General features: G+C 45.4%; 1 protein-coding gene across 1 annotated transcript; it reads left to right on the top strand.

Moving 5' to 3' along the window:
* Positions 1-4,340: 4,340 nt before the first annotated feature.
* rbm26 (RNA binding motif protein 26) lies at positions 4,341-21,457 on the top strand. Its single transcript, XM_080542473.1, has 22 exons — positions 4,341-4,790; positions 5,085-5,203; positions 5,473-5,609; positions 5,843-5,934; positions 6,182-6,411; positions 6,816-7,097; positions 7,858-8,100; positions 8,753-8,893; positions 9,015-9,155; positions 9,437-9,548; positions 10,036-10,204; positions 10,766-10,999; positions 11,304-11,411; positions 11,566-11,634; positions 11,740-11,862; positions 11,996-12,070; positions 12,383-12,547; positions 12,816-12,920; positions 14,345-14,548; positions 14,733-14,819; positions 15,601-15,714; positions 19,760-21,457. Exons 1-22 carry the CDS (start codon positions 4,732-4,734, stop codon positions 19,850-19,852), a joined length of 3,102 nt encoding a protein of 1,033 aa, XP_080398599.1. The 5' UTR covers positions 4,341-4,731; the 3' UTR covers positions 19,853-21,457.
* The last annotated feature ends 220 nt before the right edge of the window (positions 21,458-21,677 follow it).

The raw sequence follows: 21,677 nt of genomic DNA, 5'->3' as shown, positions 1-21,677 counted from the left end.
GCACATCATACTGTGATATCTTTCTTTCTTAGTCTACTCCTGTATGTATGTATGTATGTATGTATGTATGTATGTATGTATGTATGTATGTATGTTTGTATGTATGTATGTTGTCAAAACCCTTTTAAGATACATTTCAAAGGACATCATAGATTACATGTATATTTTTGAAGTTGTAATCAGTCTTGATTATTTCGATTTTTTCGATAGGCTATATAGTTTTGGAATTCAACTCTTTGTATGTTGTATGTGTGAACCAACCCCTAATCAGATTATTCAACACATTGCCTGGTAGTTTCATCTGACCTCCTCAGCTCACAGATATTTACCGTATAGATCTTTGGTGCGATCCCACTCAGGCTTTTACTATGTGTCTTTCGATCAAAGACAGAAGCAGACCGAGCACAGCACATAGGAACACTGTTGTGATCAATCATTTACTGTAAATAGTGGAAGAAGTCTCCACAGCACCTCCAATTTAAACTCTGTATAGTAGTCATTGAGTCAGGGACATGAATCCAATCTGAAATGGGGATTGGAATAATCTACTTAAACCTCATTTACCCACACATTCTCAAAATTACCCACACCAATTCTTTACAATCCTATAAGATCAAAGACCCTTTTTGATCTAATTATACTTCATTGATGTGGTTTCTTCTTGGACTGAGACAGTGATAGTGGTGTACGTGTGGAAAAGATGAAGGGTTCGTCAAAGGGAGTGAATGTATTAAGGTCTGGAGATTGTTTTATGAAGAATGTATTTGTTTATTTGTATTTGGTTGTCACAGAGATGCATCAAGTTGCAGTCTGTAAATAACTTTCATAAGGTGGCATTTTTAATGTAAATATATTAGAGTGATACAACATTTTTCAACATTGGTGCAGTGAATCCAGGAAATGCCATTAATGGATGCTGTCATTGATTCATAGTGACATCTGATTGGTGTTTCAGTGTTTTTCTGACCTGCATTGTGTTCACATACTCACCAATGCAAGTGCCTTGGATGTGCGTGTTAGGTGTAACATGGGTTTCAAGTTTGGGGAAGCTATTTCTTTTTGGGGGTTTGGGGGTCAACATTTCCTACAATTCTACACATTCTACTGACATGACAGCATATACGTATGGCCTGTTTAGAGTTATGAACCTTTAAATAAAACTCAGCAAAATGTAATGCATTTTTATGCCATACATTTTACATTACTATTTTGTTCTTTGTGCATTTTGGCCACGTGACTGTCTCCTTGGGCTGGGGTTTGTTATTTGAGTGGAGCTGAAGCTAGACCAATGTGGCACAGTGAGCCTTGCGCACAATAGTCTAGGAACCCACCTCTCCTCACTCTAATTAACTCCCATAAATCATTAGGGTATTATGATTTATAAATCATTAGGGTATTATGGTATTTATAAATCATTAGGGTATTATGGTATTTATAAATCATTAGGGTATTACAGTATATAGATTTGGAACATTATCAAAAACAAATAGAATTATATTTACGTATCTTCACATATATCAGAATTAGAATCTGAATAATTGTTATTGCCATGTATATTTGCACATACAGGAAATTGTCTTGAGGTTGGTGCATAGGACATGACGATAAAACAACAATATAATAAAACAACAATATATAAGCAAAAATCCAGTGAATCCAGGAAATGCCATTAATGGACGCTGTCACTGATTCATAGTGACATCTGATTGGTGTTTCTAATATAGATTACATTGTCAGTTGTATGTGTGTGCGTCAGCGTGTGTGTGTGCTGTGTGTGTGTGTGTGTGTGTGTGTGTGTGTGTGTGTGTGTGTGCGTGTGTGTGTGTGTGTGTGTGTGTATATATGTATGTGTGTTTGTGTGTGTGTGTGAGAGAGATAGATCATATTATATACAGTATATCTATAGAGGAGAGGAGAGGAGAGAGTGGGGAGGAGAGGAGAGGAGAGACATTACAATTCTGCAAACTGTGAAAGTAGTTTTATGTGAGGGTCTTGTCGCTATATCTATCTATCTATCTATCTATCTATCTCTCTCTTTCTCTCTCTCTCTCTCTCTCTCTCTCTCTCTCTCTCTCAGGGTTAGGTGCTACGTCGATTTGGTACGTGCTGGCATGTCTAACCCTAATCTTAACCCTAACCCTAACCCTAACCCTAACCTTAACCCTAGCACCCTAGCACCTAACCCTAACCCTAGTTTTCCCACATGTACCGTTTTCCCACATGTACCGTAACATACTGTATATACAGTACAGGCCAAAAGTTTGGACACACCTTCTCATTCAATGCGTTTCCTTTATTTTCATGACTATTTGGTACATTGTAGATTCTCACTGAAGGCATCAAAACTATGAATGAACACATAGGAATTATGTATTTAACAATAAAGTGTGAAATAACTCTAAATATGTCTTATATTTTAGATTCCTCAAAGTAGCCACCCTTTGCTTTTTTGTTGTTAATAAAATATATAATAATAATATTAAATATAATATGTGTTAATAATAATATGTTATTATATATATAATATTATTATTATATAATTTTATTAACAACAATATATTTTATTTTATTAACAACAAAAAAGCAAAGGGTGGCTACTTTGAGGAATCTAAAATATAAGACATATTTAGAGTTATTTCACACTTTTTTGTTAAGTACATCATTCCACATGTGTTCATTCATAGTTTTGATGCCTTCAGTGAGAATACAATGTAATAAAATAGTCATGAAAATAAAGGAAACACATTGAATGAGAAGGTGTGTCCAAACTTTTGGCCTGTACTGTATATATATATATATAATATATATATATAACATATAAATCTATGATACACGTAACAGTCCACGCCACTCTATCCCACCTGGAGAGGGGAAACAGCTACGCGAGACTGCTCTTCGTGGACTTCAGCTCCGCCTTTAACACCATCCTTCCAGACAGGCTAGTGACCAAACTACTAGACCTGGGTCTATCACACTCTATATGTGCGTGGATCAAGGACTTCCTGACCGACCGCCCCCAGAGGGTGCGGGTGGGCCCCCACACCTCCACAGCCCTCAGCCTCAGCACTGGGTCACCCCAGGGCTGCGTGCTAAGCCCCATCCTCTACAACCTCTACACCCACGACTTCACCCCCATCCACCCCAGCAACTACATCGTAAAGTTTGCAGACGACACCACCGTGGTGGGATGTATCTCGGGGGGGGACGAGGCGGCGTACAGGGATGAGGTAGAGCAATTGAGCAAGCTGTGCAAGGTAAACAACCTGCTGCTAAACAAGTCAAAGACCCAGGAACTCATCGTAGACTACAGGAGGAAAAAGTCCGAGATCCTGCCCCTGCTCATCGACGGAGAGAGCGTAGAGATGGTCTCAAACCTCCGTTTCCTGGGACACATCATACGGGATGACCTGGCCTGGAAGGACAACACTAAAGGCACCATCAAGAGGGCACAACAGCGGCTATACACCCTGAGATGCCTCAAGAAACAACACAGCAAGCAGGAGATGCTGGTGGCCTTCTACCACGGCGCAGTGGAGAGCATCCTCACCTTCGGCATCTCCAACTGGTACCACAGCTGCACGGCAGCGGAGAGAAACGATCTACAGAGAGTCGTGAGAACAGCACAGGGGATCACCGGCGCCACCCTCCCCTCTCTGGAGGAGCTGTACGAAACACGCTGTCTCAGGAGGGCCTCCAAGATCTCCAAGGACCCGACCCACCCTGGGCACGAACACTTTGTCAAGCTGCCCTCGAACAGGAGGTACAGGACCCCGGCCGCTAGGACAAACAGACTGAAGGACAGCTTCTACCACAGGGCCGTCAAGGCCCTGAACACAGTAAAGGCCTAAGTTCTGGGCCCAGGACAAGTCCGGACGGATTGTAAATGGCAGCTAGTGCTGAGGCACAAACATGTACATTTTCAAGCCTGCAAACTGTGACACTTTAAAAAAATGTGAAAAAAATACTTTCTTGTGCAATATGACAACCCTAGTTGACTATCTGTGCAGTATAGTACAGTGGATTGTGTACATAGCCTCTATTGATGTAAACCAGCTCCTTATCTTCTTGTGATTTTATGCATCTATGCTTTTTCCAAAATGTGTTTCTTTTTCCTTTCTTAAACACGAGGGGAGCCTCCCCTCCTAAATTTCGTTGTTTGGTACCTGTACTGTAACAATGACAAATAAAGTCTATCTATCTATCTATCTATCTATCTATCTAACAGTCATTGATGTGATTGCAGTTTCACACGAGGATGTTTATCATCTCGCGAGATCTCTTGCAGCAGCGAGACTACAACGGGAGTACATAGTCGCCATTATTTACTTGCATGAGGGAAGAGTGTGTAGCTAGCCAGAACTGGACACCCAAGACGTTACAATTCTGCAAACTGTGAAACTAGTTTTATGTGAGGGTCTCGTCGCTATAAAAATAGACGCCCCCCCCCCCATTGCATTGCTATAACTCGTACAAAAAGCAAGTAAGAGAAGAAAACAAGCCACAGCAAGTCTTGTTGGGCCTGAGAGAGACAGTCAGAAGCTAGGCTAGCATAGCTCGTATGAGAGAGACAGTCAGAAGCTAGGCTAGCATAGCTCGTATGAGAGAGGAGAGTAAACAGACTGATGTTGTGCTAGCCTGCTGACTCCTCGGACAGATCTGGCCGTGTCGGGAAGGATCTGCCACTAACTCTGGCTACTAAGTGGAAGAAAAGTTGAAGCGGTGTCTGGAAAGATGATCATTGAAAACCTCGATGCCTTGAAAACGTGGCTCTCCAAAACCCTCGAACCCATGTAAGTGTGGCTAAGCTGCTAGTGGGACGTTATTAGCCAACTAGCTGGCTAGCCAAGCTAACACCAGTGAGCAGCATGCCCTGTCTGTCTGCAAGCCCGACGACTTGGCAACAAGTAGCTGACTCCTCTTGTATGATTCAAGGATGAGAAGCCAAGTGGTTTTTTCAATGTGTTGCTGCACCAATGATATATCACAACAACCACAACTGTTCTACAGCTCGCTACTGTACTGCTGGCTTGCTAACCAAGTCTGATAAACTTTGTTTCTCTTTTTGCTTCCCCCCCCCCCCCCAGTTGTGAGGCAGACCCCTCTGCCCTCGCTAAATATGTCGTTGCCTTGGTGAAGAAAGATAAAAGTGAAAAAGAGCTGAAGGCTCTATGCATCGACCAGTTGGATGTGTTTCTTCAGAAAGGTACTAGATCCAGATCCAGTAGCTCAGTGGGGACCAGGTACTGATGGCTGCTTGACTGGTTCTGTGACCTCACTAAGAGGGACAAACCAGTACACTCACCCAGTTCCGCTGCCTATAAAACATCATGTCAATTAAAACAATAATACATTAGACAGACTAGGATGAAAATATATATCTCACTGGTACTGTAGCGTCGATTCTTATGGGCACAGTCAGCATCTGCCCCTACTGTGTAATGATTAGTATTTTGTTTGTGTACTTCGTTCCAGAGACCCAGCTGTTTGTGGATAAACTGTTTGAAGCTGTGAACTCCAAAAGCTACCTACCTCAGCCGGACCTGCCGCTGACGTCTTCGGTGGTCAAAACGGAGGTGAAAACGGAGAAAGATGAGCAGAAGAAAGAGGAGGTGACTGATTGAACGGCTTATTCGCATCGGCTTGGCCCTCCTGTGTCTCGATGAAATTCATTATGAATAAGTACTTGAAGTACTTCTAAATATGAGATTTACGGCTGTTTCAGATCGTCAGTATGTTGAAAATAGGACACGCGACGGATTGTTTACGACCAGGGTAAAAGGAAGACAGATTTGCTATGGTTCTCGTCGTGTGTATTAAGCAGATATGTGTTGTTTTGTTCCAGCCAAGTAGGGAGGAAGACAGGGAGAAGAAGTTCTCTAGGAGAGTGAACCACAGCCCCCCGCAGTCCAGCTCACGCTACAGCAGAGACGGCAGGTGACAAACTTAACATGCACGTGTGTGTGTGTGTGTGTGTGTGTGTGTGTATCTGTATCTGTGCGTATCTAATAATAATAATAATAATTTATTGTAATTATATAGTGCTTTTCTGGGGCTCAAAGACACTGGCAATATGGGGAAAACTCAGAAACAACAAGCAACAGATAACATGAGCACATAGAACACAGAGTTAACGAACAGGCACAGGGAACAATTAACACCGCAATCTGTCCCTCCGTCTCAGGAGAGTGGACGACCGCCAGAGGGACGACCGCCCCAGGAAGCGAGAGTACGACCGCAACCCCCCAAGGCGAGACTCCTACCGGGACCGCTACAACAGGCGGAGAGGTCGCACCTACAGCCGCAGCCGGAGTCGCAGCCGCGACCGCGCTCGTGACAGAGACAGGGAGAGGGACCGGGACCGAGACCGCAGCAGGAGCAGGACACACAGCAGGACTCGCTCCAGGAGTAGAGGTGTGTGTGAGTGTGTATTGTGTGTGTGTATTGTGTGCGTATGTATTGTGTGCGTAATCACAAGTCACTTGAATAGGGTTGCCAGGGTTCATAATTAACGGTTATTAAAGCGTACGCGCCTGTCCACCTGTCTGTCGATCAGCGCGTACGCTTTAATAATATCTTCACTCCGCGATCATCTAGTTTGGGCTGGCGCCTGCTCCGTCCGTTGTTCTTCCTGCACACCGATACACAGATCCAGGATCCAGCAGCGTTGTCGCTGTTGCGCAAACAAACCTGGCAAATGTTTTACTTGCCCCGGGCAATCGGGCAACCGTTAATGTCGAACCCTGCCCTTGAATAGGGTTGTCCTGACTCTGAATCCCGGGGGGGGGTCAATCCTGACATGTTGGTTGTTGTTGCAGACAGGGACGCTGTCAAGGCCAAGTACGACCAGGAGCGGGCAGACAGGCCCGAGGCGGGCGGGGAGGGCTACACGCCAGCGCCCCTGGTGGCCACCACCACCACCGCCCACTTCCCCGTGCCCACCCTGAGCAGCACCATCACAGTCATCGCCCCCTCTCACCACGGCAACAGCAGCACCACGGAGAGCTGGTCCGACTTCCAGCCGGACCACCCGCTGGACCGCGTCCCCTTCACCCGGGGCCCGCCCCCTCAGCAGAGGAAGCGTTGCCGTGACTACGATGGTAAGGGCCGGGGCTCCAAACGGGTCACGCTACAATGCTGGCTTTACTCCTGCATGCTACTATTTCGAAAACAGAGACAGTTGCACATTTTACATAAACATTTTAAATTGTTGATTGTTTTGATTAAAATGTATTAATTGTTCTGATTGGAATAGGCAGAGACTGGTTGAAATAAAGGCCGCGTTCATAAATTTGTCGGAGTGCACACTGGGTTCAACGTCATAATGGAACCAAGTAATTTGATTGGACGAGAGGCAGTCATGTGGACGTTCCGGCGCTCTCAGAGCGAATTAACGAACACGGCCAAATAGTTTTTGTACTGTTTGACTCTACTTTAAGAGGGAATGGTTTCTACATGCTGGGAGACATATCATGTGACAGTCAGATCATTTGGTCCGCATGTCGGCAACCAATCAAAATTTTCTGACTTTTCTTTTGAAAACACAGAACTACGTTTCAACGTTGTTGAGAATCACAACACAAACTTCAAGATTCAGTTGAGTAATCCCCACTGCTACCTAGTTAACTAGAACACAATTTTACATTGTTAGCAGGCTCGCAAAACAAGCTGTGTCAGTCGACTAGCGACGTGTCGTTGATTTTCAACAACGCGGAAATGGATTCACATTTTTCGAAAGAAAAGTCTGATCGTTACATCGGATCCCGACATGAGAACCAAAGCGTGAGAACGTGTCGCATGTGTCTCTCTGCCACCACCACCACAGTGTGTTACTGTCCTATGTGCATCTGTTTTTTGCAGAGAAGGGGTTCTGCATGCGCGGGGACATGTGTCCGTTCGACCACGGCAGCGACCCCGTCGTGGTGGAGGACGTCAACCTTCCCAGCATGCTCACCTTCCAGCCCCCTCCGCCCATCGCCGGGGTGGACCCCCAGGGGCCCCCCCCTGGCCCCCCGCCCCCCCTCATGACGCCTCCCCCGGTCAACCGGAGGCCGCCAGTGCCCCCGCCTAGCACCCTGCCACCCAGCCTCCCCCCTGTCGCAGGTACACCTTCTTATCTCCCCCGTTTGTTTTTAACCTGATTGTATTTTACTGTGTCTCTTGCCCTGTGAGGTGTCCTTGGGTGGTTTGAAAGGCGTCATACAAATACAATTTATTATTATTATTATTATTATTATCTGCTCATGTCTGTAGATTATACCTTCTTATTTGATCATGTCTGTAGATTAGGCTATACCTTCTGATCTGCTCATGGCTGTAGATTATACCTTCTAATCTGCTCATGACTAGGGTTGCAAAATTCCCGTACATTTGGGAAACTTTCAGATTTTCATTGAAAACCCCATGGAAACATTGAAAACCCCATGGAAACATTGAAAACCCTATGGAAACATTGGAAACTATGGAAACATTGGAAATTATCGGAAAGTTTCCCCAATGTAAGGGAATTTTGCAACCCTACTCATGGCTGAAGATATGTTTAAGAAATGCTCTCACTTACTCTGGTTCAGCTCTCTCTCTCTCTCTCTCTCTCTCTCTCTCTCTCTCTCTCTCTCTCTCTCTCTCTCTCTCTCTGTGTTTTACCTCTGTTTCTCACATCTTGTTTTTTTACCTCTGTTTCTCACATCTTGTTTTTTTACCCATGCCCCCCCCTCCTCTCCTATAGTGACTTTTGCTTTCCCCATACGTCCCCTAGGTCCCCCTCCTCCCCTGCCCCCCCTCCAGGCCTCGGGTATGGATGCACCCCCCAACTCCATCACCAGCTCTGTCCCCACCATCGTCACCTCCGGGATACGCCCCTCCATCCCCCAGCCCCCGCCACCACTCTTCCCCACCGGTAGGCCCCAGACAGAGCTCTGTCTGTGTGTGTGTGTGTGTGTGTGTGTGTGTGTGGTCATTGCGTTCATGCTCTTCATCCTTGGTGAACTTACAATTCACTCTCTCCCTGTCTTTCCCAGACTCTTACGAGACGGACGTTTACAACCCAGAGGCCCCCAGCATGACCAGCACTTCCAGACCTGTGTACCGACACAGGGTCAACGTGCAACGGCCCAACTTGATTGGCCTGACCATGGGGGAGGTGGACCTACCACACAGAGGTATAGTGTTGCCAACTTGGTGACTTTGTCGCTATATCTGGCGACTTTCCAGACCCCCATGGCGACTTAATTAGTCAAAAGCGCCAAATTTGTTGATTACGTCCTCTAGCTACTTCTAGCTACTTTTGGGAGAGCCAACAGCTACTTCCATTACAGAGGAGTTGGCAACACTGGTTATGGCACGCCCATTTTGCACGCTTCCGTATGTAGGTGTTCACTTACAAGTCAGTTCTGTCACGGTTTCAAGGCTGTATTTAATGCGTGTGTTTCGACTTCCTCAGATAAGATGTCCAACAGCAACAACATGCGGATCGTTCTGGAATCTGACTCCAGGAAGAGGTCGGCAGTGTCTCACGACGGAGGGATGCCCATGAAGAAACCCTGGTTCGACAAGTAAGCCCTAAAACCACAGTGGAGGCTCTGTATTGAAGATGCCTTTTTAGTTTAGGATTATGCTTAACCTAGGTGCAGGATACCTGCCACTTTTTGCTATGGAATTACTCCATAAGTTCCATCTATCCTGCTGGAGGTCCCTAGGACCAGGCTCAAAACCAGAGGGAATAGAGCCTTCTCAAAGGCAGCCCCTAGGCTCTGGAATAGCCTCCCCCTCCACGTCAGATCTGCCCTGACCCTCAAGGCTTTTAAAACATTAGCTAAGACACACCTTTTCTCCCTGGCCTTTGACCTGAGGTGAGCCTGCCTCCCGACACTGCACTTTTCTTCACTTTTATTTCTGCACCTGTATTGCACCTTGTTTTTGTGTATTTTCATTTGTTGTTTTCTTTTACTAGTGTTTTATCTGTGAAGCACTTTGGGCGGCTGTTTTGTCGTTGTAAATGTGCTATATAAATAACATTACTTACTTACTCTCCCTCCCCAGACCCAGCTTCAACAAGCCCAACCACCAGGGCTACCACCAGAAGAGGGCTCCGGTCCCCTATGGCTCTCCCAACGCTAAGCTGGCCGTGCGGCAGATCCCCCCGGAGCTCAACAACATCAGCAAGCTCAACGAGCACTTCAGCAAGTTCGGGACTATCGTCAACCTGCAGGTACAGAGTGCCTCAGAGAACCGCCTGCCTCCCAGGCTGCACTGGGATTCACTAGTCTCACTTTCGAGGGCGGCTGTGGCGCAGGAGGTAGAGCCGCCGTCTAATGATCGCAAGGTTGGCAGATCGGCGGTTCGAGCCCCGGCTGGCCACATGCCACAAATTGCTCCCACTGAGCGGGCTGGCGCCTTGCATGGTAGCTTGCCGCCGTTGGTGTGTGAATGTGTGTGTGAATGGGTGAATGAGAGGCTGTTGGATAAAGGCGCTATATAAGTGCAGTCCATTTACCATTAGTCTGGTCACAGCCCTCTAGCTTCATGTTTTTATCAGAATGTTTGAACAATGTTACAGCAAAGAGGTGTCGTTTACCTAGATGTATGAAGGTGACATACACAGATGTATGAAGGTGACACCCCGGTGGTGGTGATGTGTTAAGTCTGTTTACGTTGCTGTGTGAAGCGGAGACGTTTTCGATGTTGTTTTTTCAAAGAGGAGACGCCGGGCGTGTACGTGCCGATCTCCATCTCTGACCCTCCTCCTCCTCCTGTGGCCGTGTCTCTGCAGGTGGCCTATCAGAGCGATCCGGAGGGCGCGCTGATCCAGTTCGCCACCCACGAGGAGGCGAGGCGCGCCATGCAGAGCCCGGAGGCTGTGCTCAACAACCGCTTCATCAGAGTGCACTGGCACCACGAGGACCTGCCGGGCCAGAACCACAACCAGGGGAAGAACCCGGGGCAGAACCAGGGGACTGGTCAGGGGCAGCCCCCCCACCCACACCACTACCCACAGCCACTTATGGTAAGGGTCGCACCTGTAAATGTGCTGCTCCTCCCTGTTTTTGTGTTTTCTTTTCTCCTGCGTCGATTATTTCAGGCAAACAAGCACTTCCTTTTTGGCTGTGACAGTCTCACTTCCCCTTTTCTAGTGTCACAGCCCAGTGCCCAAGTGGTTTACAGTGGTTGTCATCGTCATCTGAATGGCTCTTAGTATCTTAGGTTATGGTGCTACCGCTGTTGTCCTTTAATATTAGCGATAGAAGTTTGTTGTTGTTGTTGACGATCGCCTCCTCAACGGTCGTGGTTGTCTCTGTGACGCCCTGCAGAGCCAGCACCTCTCCGCCACCACCCTCAAACAGTCTGTGAAGGACCGCCTCGGCCCTCTGCCTGCTGGGAACTCCGAACCCTCGCAAGACTCCAGTGTAGCCTCTCAGGTGTGTGTGTGTGTGTGTGTCTGTGTGTGTGTGAGAGCGCATGTCTGTCTGTCTGTCTCTGTCCGGTTAGAGGATGCACATTTTTTTGGATGGTTTCTTTATCAGATCAAAAATCAAAGAGCAGTAAGTCATTTTGTGTTTATTTTCTATACAGAGTGCAGCCAAGACCTCAGTGAAGGAGCGGCTGGGGTTCTCACCCAAACCAGCGGTCACAGGGGCAAAGGTGAGGGCCTTCAGCAGCTATTGTTTCTGTGTCCTCTTTCCTAAGTGTATACACCATAGACCTGGATGTTCCCTCTGGAGTGAATGACCCTCTCCTCTCCTCCAGGTGTTCTCCACCTCTACCGGACTGACTAAGACTGTGTACAACCTGGCTGCCCTGAAGGCAACCCAGAAGACTGTCCCGTTCGGGGGCGTGGCCACTGCCGAGGACGCACTGAAGAAGAAACATGTGAGGATGATGATGAGGGGTGGGGTGGAATGGAAGAGAAAAATGAATGGTCATCTCTTGTCCCTCTCCTTTGATGACGAGTCTGTGTGGCGGTACCAAGCTCCTGAACACTGCCCACGATTCCCTTTCACAGGAAGCCCTACGGCTCCAACAGGACGTGAGGAAGAAGAAACAGGAAATCTTGGAGAAGCACATCGAGGCGCAGAAGGTGAGCTCCTTGAGACAATTGTACCAGGGGGTGGGAGGCCCCCCCAGGGGGTGGAAGGCTTCCTGGAAAACACACTCAGTTGGCTGGGGCAGGAACAAGAAGCTGACAGAGGCGGCAATGATCCAACAAAAAGACTTTGGAGAATGGTAGAACACTCAACATAGTCACACCTAGGAAGTGAAGTCTAGAACATGGTCCAGTCCCGATTCTTTAGATTGTTTGCTTTTAATATATCGCTGTAATGTATGTGTTATAGCTGCTATATTTGTCGTCATGTGTTAATCATCATGTTCTGTGCTTTCCAACCCCAAGCTGCTGATATCCAAACTGGAGAAGAACAAGACCATGAAGGTGGAGGGCAAGGCTCGCATCATGGAGGCGCTGAGCACGCTCACCAAGAGCATCACCAAACTGCAGGAGGAAATCAAGGGCATCTCCGGCAACAACCCTCTCAGACCTGCCAAGAGCAAGGCCCAGGTACAGTATGGTGCATACACACACACACACACACACGCACACACACACACACACACACACGCCATGGATACAGAAATACCTATATTTGCTCCTCTCTATCACTGCGTTTTATGAAGTCATTTGTACACTGACACATGCGAAGGGGCTTGATATACCCTATATACTAGTAGTACTAGTATGTACTGATTAGTGTACACTATGTATGGAGGTGTTGAACAGTGTTGAGACCCTCAGTGTGTAAATGTGTTGGTTCTTCTCTGCACGGCAGGCCCAGAAGGAGTTACTGGACACGGAGCTGGACCTGTATCAGAAGACGCAGTCAGGAGAAGACACCGCCCAGCTGAAGATCAAATACACACAGCTGCAGCTAGAGGTGTGCACTCGATACACTCGATACACTCGATACACTCGATACACTCGATACACTCGATAGACTCAACACACTCAATAGACTCAATACACGGCCAATGTGTCCAATAGGTCCCGAATGTCTCGGTGGCAATTGTTTACCGTAAAGCCTCAGTCTACCGATCTTTTTTTTTTCTTTTTTTTTCTTTTTTTTTTCCCCTGGGGAAGACAGATAACTGAACAGAAAACATAGGAGGACGTAACAGTATGTAAACCATGAAGGCCACGTTTATGATGTCTTTTATACAGCCATATCGACTGACTTGGGCTTCAGGCCCTAACTGGGTGATAGGCCAGACCTTTACTATGCCATAAAAATGGGTCTGCGTTTGCTTGGTGCCTAATGGATCAAAACTTTTGTCTAAAAAGCAAAAAATATGTAGGCTATCCAGTCAGTAGGCCTACAGTTATGTATTAAAAAAAAAATCGGTATCGGTTGATCTTGAGGAAAAAAATCGGTGATCGGTATCGGCCCCCAAAATCCAGATCGGAGCATCCCTAATTACAGGACATAGTAAAGTCACATAAAACATAACTACAGGAAATGAAAACATCACACTTTACACTCAAGAAAACATTACATCGTCCTATGATTCAAAATTACTGGCGAAAGATCCACAAATGGGTGCAAAACATTACCCAGGACAACTTTGAGTTTTGTCCGAGACTGTATGTTCTCAGTGATCCACAAATGACGTCTCTATGTGGAGCTGCAGAATTTATTCAGACCAGTATAATGGTTGGAAAACAAATAATTATGAGACACTGGAGGAACGCAGGGGAGCCGTCTTTCCAGGAATGGCTTATGGAGTTGGCAAAGGTGGCAGCATACGAACAAATGTCCTTCAGTACTATGGACAGAACTGAACAATACACAGCAAAATGGGGAGGCTACTTGAGATATATTGCTAGTCGGTTGTAAGACTTAAGTTGACAAATTGGATGAGTGATGAATGTAATCTATGGGTGCTTTTTTATTTATTTTAATTTTAATTTTATAGTTTGTTCTTTTTTCTGTATTATTTCTGTTTGATGACAGCAAGACTTATTCGGTGATATTGTTACCATTTTATACAAAAGTTGTATAAGTCAAGAAATGTGTTAATTGAACAATTCAATAAAATACTGATTACAAAAAAAGAAAACATTACATCATAAAAAAAATAGAAGAAAGAAAAAAGTTTGGAGTCTGTGTGGTCAGTGGTCACATGATTGGTTATCTATCAGCCATAATTTCAGTTTGGATTTGAAGCCTGTCAGAGTGGAACATTGTTCGATAGAGCTGGGTATTAAGTCCCAGAAATGTACAGCTCTGATGGAAATCCGAACGGCCTGACCTTATCTGCTGAGTGATCCTCTGTATCTCACCCCACCCCCCTACTCCTCCAGGCAGCTAAGAGAGGTATCCTGGCCCCAGGGCGGGGGAGAGGGGGCCACGCGCGGGGCCGGGGGGCCCTCCGGAGCAGGGGTCGAGGGATGCGGGGTCGTGGCAGAGGTGCGCATCTGCACGCCTCGGTGGACCACCGGCCCAGGGCTCTGGAGATCTCTGGCTTCACGGACGCCGACCGCGTCGACCTGCTGCCACATTTTGCTGTAAGAAACGTTCTCACAGCTAGTTCCTCGCAGGAAAAGGTTTCTGTTAAACTCCTGTAAACGGAGAAACCAAGGGTTCATTGTCTTGTAAAGTGCAGTGATACCAGTGTGTTTGTGTGAGCTAGTTGCTAGAGTTCAAGATATCACCTGTCTGTCTGTTCCCTCCTTGTTTTTTTTTTTAAAGCAATTTGGTGAGATTGAAGACTGCCATATTGATGAACACTCGCTCAGCGCAGTCATCACCTACAGGTCCAGGCCAGAGGCGGAGCAGGTAGGGGACACTCATGGCTTCCTTCCTTCTGTCTCTTAACCCCACAATAGGGTTGGAAGCTTTCCAACTTCTGATACCGTTAAAGCATTCCAAAACAAAACTTCGGTTTTTCGGTTAACCGCAGGATTGAAAATGACATTGTTGTAGGGCTTTGATGGAGCCATATACTACAGTGGGGAAAATAAGTATTTCACCCCCTGCTGATTTTGTGAGTTTAACAAAGAAATAAACAATATATAATTGTAATGGTAGGTTCATTTTAACAGTGAGACAGAATATTTAAAAAATCACATGCATTTTATTGAGTAAAATAAGTATTTCACCCCCTAGCAAAACATGACTCGGTACTCAGTACTTGGTGGAGAAACCCTTGCTGGCAAGCACAGTGGTCAGACGTTTCTTGTAGTTGGTCACCAAGTTTAATTTTTTGACGGGTTATTTATTTGACAAATTACATTGTTTACAAAAATCACTTTCATAGCATCTTCAACCACACACTCTTATGGTGTTTATTATATATAGCAATTTATGATGTGATAAAATGTAAAAAAATAAAATAAAACAAAAGAAGAAAAAAGAGTCTGGTTTTATGACAATTTTTACATAAAACGTTGCTATTTTCGGAGACCCCGGTTTTCGGTTTAAACGTAAAAACGTCCAACCCTACCCCACACCTCCTATTCTCTCTGCTGTCCTCCACCTTTCTCTCCTCAATGGTCTAACTCCTTCCTTCTTCGTTCCCTCTCTCCCCTCTTCCTATCTAAACTCTCTCCCCTACTAGGCGGCGGTCCATGGTTTGAGGTTGAACAACCAGGAGCTCCGTCTGGCCTGGCACAAGCCTGCCATCTCCCTCAGCACTGCAGACACAGACGAGGCCGAGCCCGAGGATGATGAGGTACACACACACACACACACACACACACACACTGACGAGGCCAAACCTGAGGCTGACTGTTGGAGAGGGCCTTCATCTTTAGCTAAACAAGGCTCTTGCTTTATTGGGGAATGGAATTAAAAGCACAATATCACTACGAGCATCTGTAATTTATAGCTTGCAATAGTTCTGAGTGTCTGGAAAGCCCTATTCTCACAGGACTAGTATTACCTGCACAGGACTAATATTACCTGGCACAGGACTAATAATAATAATAATACAAATTCATTATATTTATATAGCGCTTTTCCGAGGCTCAAAGACGCTGACAATATGGGGAAAATGGAAAACACAGAAACAACAAGCAACAGATAACAGACTAGTATTACCTGGTGGAACCTGGGGACCCCATGTGATTTAGAAATGACCCCTTCACATCTGTGGGTAGTCTGTATTTTACTAAAATGTATCATTATCCCCCGCATATGTAGTCCAGGCTCTCTGTAACATCCGCTAAACTATCCTATTTACTATTGATAGCTAGTCAGATGAGGTCCCTATGTAATACTAGTCCTGTGCGAATAGGGCTGAAGACTCCATTTAAATTGAGTCTGATGGCAACTGCAATGCAAGTGGGGCTGGGAGGTGGTGGCATCCAGTGATTTATTTTCCAACAGAGAATTGAATGTTCCCCTGCTAGATGATGGCATCAACAATTCAGCTTTCTTCTTCAGCTAACGTTGTCATTTTATGTAGTGCGTGCAAATCAGGTTGTAAGCAAGCGAGTGACTCAAGTGAACCTACAGTGAAATGTTTAGGGACGTGGAGACTTGCTGACAACTTCCTGTCCCCACTTTTTACATTGTTCGCCCCCAGAATCACAATTGAAATGAGATGCTGGGTTCCCAGATGAATGTTATTGCTACATAGCTTTCTGCTTTACCCTCACCTCAGTTTTGTGTTTCAGTGAATGGTGCTGTTAGCAGTGATGGAGTAACAGACCATGGGTAGTTGGGGTAGTGTTTAACAGACCATGGGTAGTTGGGGTAGTGTTTCACAGACCATGGGTAGTTGGGGTAGTGTTTAACAGACCATGGGTAGTTGGGGTAGTGTTTCACAGACCATGGGTAGTTGGGGTAGTGTTTAACAGACCATGGGTAGTTGGGGTAGTGTTTAACAGACCATGGGTAGTTGGGGTAGTGTTTAACAGACCATGGGTAGTTGGGGTAGTGTTTCACAGACCATGGGTAGTTGGGGTAGTGTTTAACAGACCATGGATAGTTGGGGTAGTGTTTAACAGACCATGGGTAGTTGGGGTAGTGTTTCACAGACCATGGGTAGTTGGGGTAGTGTTTCACAGACCATGGGTAGTTGGGGTAGTGTTTCACAGACCATGGGTATTTGGGGTAGTGTTTAACTGACCATCGGTAGTTGGGGTAATGTTTCACTGACCATGGGTAGTTGGGGTAGTGTTTAACAGACCATGGATAGTTGGGGTAGTGTTTAACAGACCATGGGTAGTTGGGGTAGTGTTTAACAGACCATGGGTAGTTGGGGTAGTGTTTCACAGACCATGGGTAGTTGGGGTAGTGTTTAACAGACCATGGGTAGTTGGGGTAGTGTTTAACAGACCATGGGTAGTTGGGGTAGTGTTTCACAGACCATGGGTAGTTGGGGTAGTGTTTCACAGACCATGGGTAGTTGGGGTAGTGTTTAACAGACCATGGGTAGTTGGGGTAGTGTTTCACAGACCATGGGTAGTTGGGGTAGTGTTTCACAGACCATGGGTAGTTGGGGTAGTGTTTCACAGACCATGGGTAGTTGGGGTAGTGTTTCACAGACCATGGGTAGTTGGGGTAGTGTTTAACAGACCATGGGTAGTTGGGGTAGTGTTTCACAGACCATGGGTAGTTGGGGTAGTGTTTCACAGAGCATGAGTAGTTGGGGTAGTGTTTAACAGACCATGGGTAGTTGGGGTAGTGTTTAACAGACCATGGGTAGTTGGGGTAGTGTTTCACAGACCATGGGTAGTTGGGGTAGTGTTTCACAGACCATGGGTAGTTGGGGTAGTGTTTCACAGACCATGGGTATTTGGGGTAGTGTTTAACTGACCATCGGTAGTTGGGGTAATGTTTCACAGACCATGGGTAGTTGGGGTAGTGTTTCACAGACCATGGGTAGTTGGGGTAGTGTTTCACAGACCATGGGTAGTTGGGGTAGTGTTTCACAGACCATGGGTAGTTGGGGTAGTGTTTCACAGACCATGGGTAGTTGGGGTAGTGTTTAACAGACCATGGGTAGTTGGGGTAGTGTTTCACAGACCATGGGTAGTTGGGGTAGTGTTTCACAGAGCATGAGTAGTTGGGGTAGTGTTTAACAGACCATGGGTAGTTGGGGTAGTGTTTAACAGACCATGGGTAGTTGGGGTAGTGTTTCACAGACCATGGGTAGTTGGGGTAGTGTTTCACAGACCATGGGTAGTTGGGGTAGTGTTTCACAGACCATGGGTATTTGGGGTAGTGTTTAACTGACCATCGGTAGTTGGGGTAATGTTTCACAGACCATGGGTAGTTGGGGTAGTGTTTCACAGACCATGGGTAGTTGGGGTAGTGTTTCACAGACCATGGGTAGTTGGGGTAGTGTTTCACAGAGCATGAGTAGTGTTTAACAGACCATGGGTAGTTGGGGTAGTGTTTAACAGACCATGGGTAGTTGGGGTAGTGTTTAACAGACCATGGGTAGTTGGGGTAGTGTTTAACAGACCATGGGTAGTTGGGGTAGTGTTTCACAGAGCATGAGTAGTGTTTAACAGACCATGGGTAGTTGGGGTAGTGTTTAACAGACCATGGGTAGTTGGGGTAGTGTTTAACAGACCATGGGTAGTTGGGGTAGTGTTTAACAGACCATGGATAGTTGGGGTAATGTTTCACAGACCATGGGTAGTTGGGGTAGTGTTTAACAGACCATGGGTAGTTGGGGTAGTGTTTCACAGACCATGGGTAGTTGGGGTAGTGTTTCACAGACCATGGGTAGTTGGGGTAGTGTTTAACAGACCATGGGTAGTTGGGGTAGTGTTTCACAGACCATGGGTAGTTGGGGTAGTGTTTAACAGACCATGGGTAGTTGGGGTAGTGTTTCACAGACCATGGGTAGTTGGGGTAGTGTTTAACAGACCATGGGTAGTTGGGGTAGTGTTTAACAGACCATGGGTAGTTGGGGTAGTGTTTAACAGACCATGGGTAGTTGGGGTAGTGTTTCACAGACCATGGGTAGTTGGGGTAGTGTTTCACAGACCATGGGTAGTTGGGGTAGTGTTTAACAGACCATGGGTAGTTGGGGTAGTGTTTCACAGACCATGGGTAGTTGGGGTAGTGTTTAACAGACCATGGGTAGTTGGGGTAGTGTTTAACAGACCATGGGTAGTTGGGGTAGTGTTTAACAGACCATGGGTAGTTGGGGTAGTGTTTCACAGACCATGGGTAGTTGGGGTAGTGTTTCACAGACCATGGGTAGTTGGGGTAGTGTTTCACAGACCATGGGTAGTTGGGGTAGTGTTTAACAGACCATGGGTAGTTGGGGTAGTGTTTCACAGACCATGGGTAGTTGGGGTAGTGTTTCACAGACCATGGGTAGTTGGGGTAGTGTTTAACAGACCATGGGTAGTTGGGGTAGTGTTTAACAGACCATGGGTAGTTGGGGTAGTGTTTAACAGACCATGGGTAGTTGGGGTAGTGTTTAACAGACCATGGGTAGTTGGGGTAGTGTTTAACAGACCATGGGTAGTTGGGGTAGTGTTTAACAGACCATGGGTAGTTGGGGTAGTGTTTCACAGACCATGGGTAGTTGGGGTAGTGTTTCACAGACCATGGGTAGTTGGGGTAGTGTTTAACAGACCATGGGTAGTTGGGGTAGTGTTTAACAGACCATGGGTAGTTGGGGTAGTGTTTAACAGACCATGGGTAGTTGGGGTAGTGTTTCACAGACCATGGGTAGTTGGGGTAGTGTTTAACAGACCATGGGTAGTTGGGGTAGTGTTTTGAAGCTCACTTGATGTACCCCTTCTCAGTTCCAGGAGGAGTCGCTGATTGATGATGCGTTGCTCCAGGAGGATGATGATGAAGAGGATGATGACAACGAGCCCCGCCCCTGGCGCAGATGAAGACCGACTAACCCCGTGACCCTCCCCACCTGTGTGCTGCGCTGGCATGGAGCATCTTTTGCTTTCCTGTTTTTGATTGGCTGTTTTTTTTTTTATTACCAGGTGCATTTCACTATTGTTAGACCCTAACAGTTACATTTGTTTGGCCGAAAAAGTATACTGACAAAAAATAGTACCTTGTGTGATTTTGATCCAGTGAAATGTCATGCCAGGATAACAGAAGTGATTTGTCATGCTTTTTAACTATAAAATCAGTTCAGGAACCCCTTACAAGGGTACAGTTTATTTTTGCTTATATTTGGTTAAAGTTTGACCAGATGTCTTTTGAAAAGATCGTTTGACTGATCAATTTATGATGCGATGATCATGATGTTAAATACTTTGTGGAATGTTTATGGTTCAGAGAAGACCACCTAACAACCTGTGGAAGAGTTTGGCCTCTGCATAGTCGCTTTTGTGTAAATATTTTATCTCTGGATTTTAATGATTTGTATGATGGCTTTGCTTCACGATTCTTGGCTTTATTTTGAAATGTAAAAAAAATAAAGAATTGAAATGGTCTGACAAAAAAATCAGCTGCAAAAAAAAAAAGGAAAAAAAAGAGAAACATTGGGAAAGACATCAATCGCAACAATGTTTTCTCAAAAAAGAAAAAGAAGAACATTGCTAAAAAAGCTGAAAAAATAAAGACCATTTCAAAAAAATACACCCCTTTCTCAGCAAAAGAGCAGTTTTCCATAAACCTTTCCATGAGCATACTTGGTATGGCTCTGAATTGTATAGCTTGGTATAATATGGCTTGGTACGGTAAGGCTTGGTATGGTATGTCAGTATCTCTTTCACACCCACGGTAAGACAAATGGTTCTACAATTCCCGTAGAATTGTAAAGTGTCCTTGTTTTTTTTTAAAGGCGCTATAGAAATTAAAGTTATTATTATTATTATTACCCCATCATCTGAAAGAGTTTGTGAAAGTGTTTTAATTAATGTGAAAGTTCATGAAGTCTTGATGCTATTTAGCATTATTTTAAATTAATTTGTATTGTGCCATAGTGGATCATCTTCCTTAATAGTCATAACAGAATGATTCATGATATACATATGTACTTGTGTGAGTAATGGTTGTTGCAGTGGTTTGAGTTTACTGACAAATGCATAAAATACCTTTTTTTAGATGGGTTTGAAATAGTTTAAATTTGCACTATTGGGAATATTCTTTTCCTTTTTTACCTTCCAAACATAGTCATATATACTGTAGGCCTATGTTTTTGACCCAGGTCTGATAGACACATTCAATCCCAGGACTGCTTGGGGGTAATTTACCTTTTGCTTTGTTTTGTGATTGTTGTGTGTTTTATCTTCAGGTGTCGGGTCAACACACCTAACCTCCCTCCTGCAGCCAGGCAGTCTCCTGTCCAACCAGCGTCTGAGGACCGCGGCCCAGCAGAGCACCTCTTGATTATCTAAAACAAGGACGTCTATGAACATGTTGAGCCACATCCACCTCTTCTGGGTTTTACCAGTCAAGTGTTGATACTTGATGATTTGTGAATTATAATTTGTCTTGATTATATATTTGTAAAACAAGTCTGTAATAAATTTTTGTTGTACTCTTGTGGACAGTTGTATTGGCTTTTTTTAATTAAGTGATTTGATAAATAATATAGCTGACATGGTCATGCATTATCAGATTTAGCTAGACCTACTCATATTAATTATTATTTTACATAGATCAGCCATAGCGCAGGGAGACGTTTTTTCTACTGGACATGTATTCCTGGTGGGTATTCACATGCAATTAAACAGTGATATTTAGTTGCACCGT

Source organism: Nansenia antarctica, assembly GCF_963989245.1.
Source record: "Nansenia antarctica genome assembly, chromosome: 1".
In the NCBI taxonomy this organism is placed as follows: domain Eukaryota; kingdom Metazoa; phylum Chordata; class Actinopteri; order Argentiniformes; family Microstomatidae; genus Nansenia; species Nansenia antarctica.
Note: the sequence above shows the minus strand (reverse complement) of the source record. Positions and strands in the feature narration are given on the sequence as shown.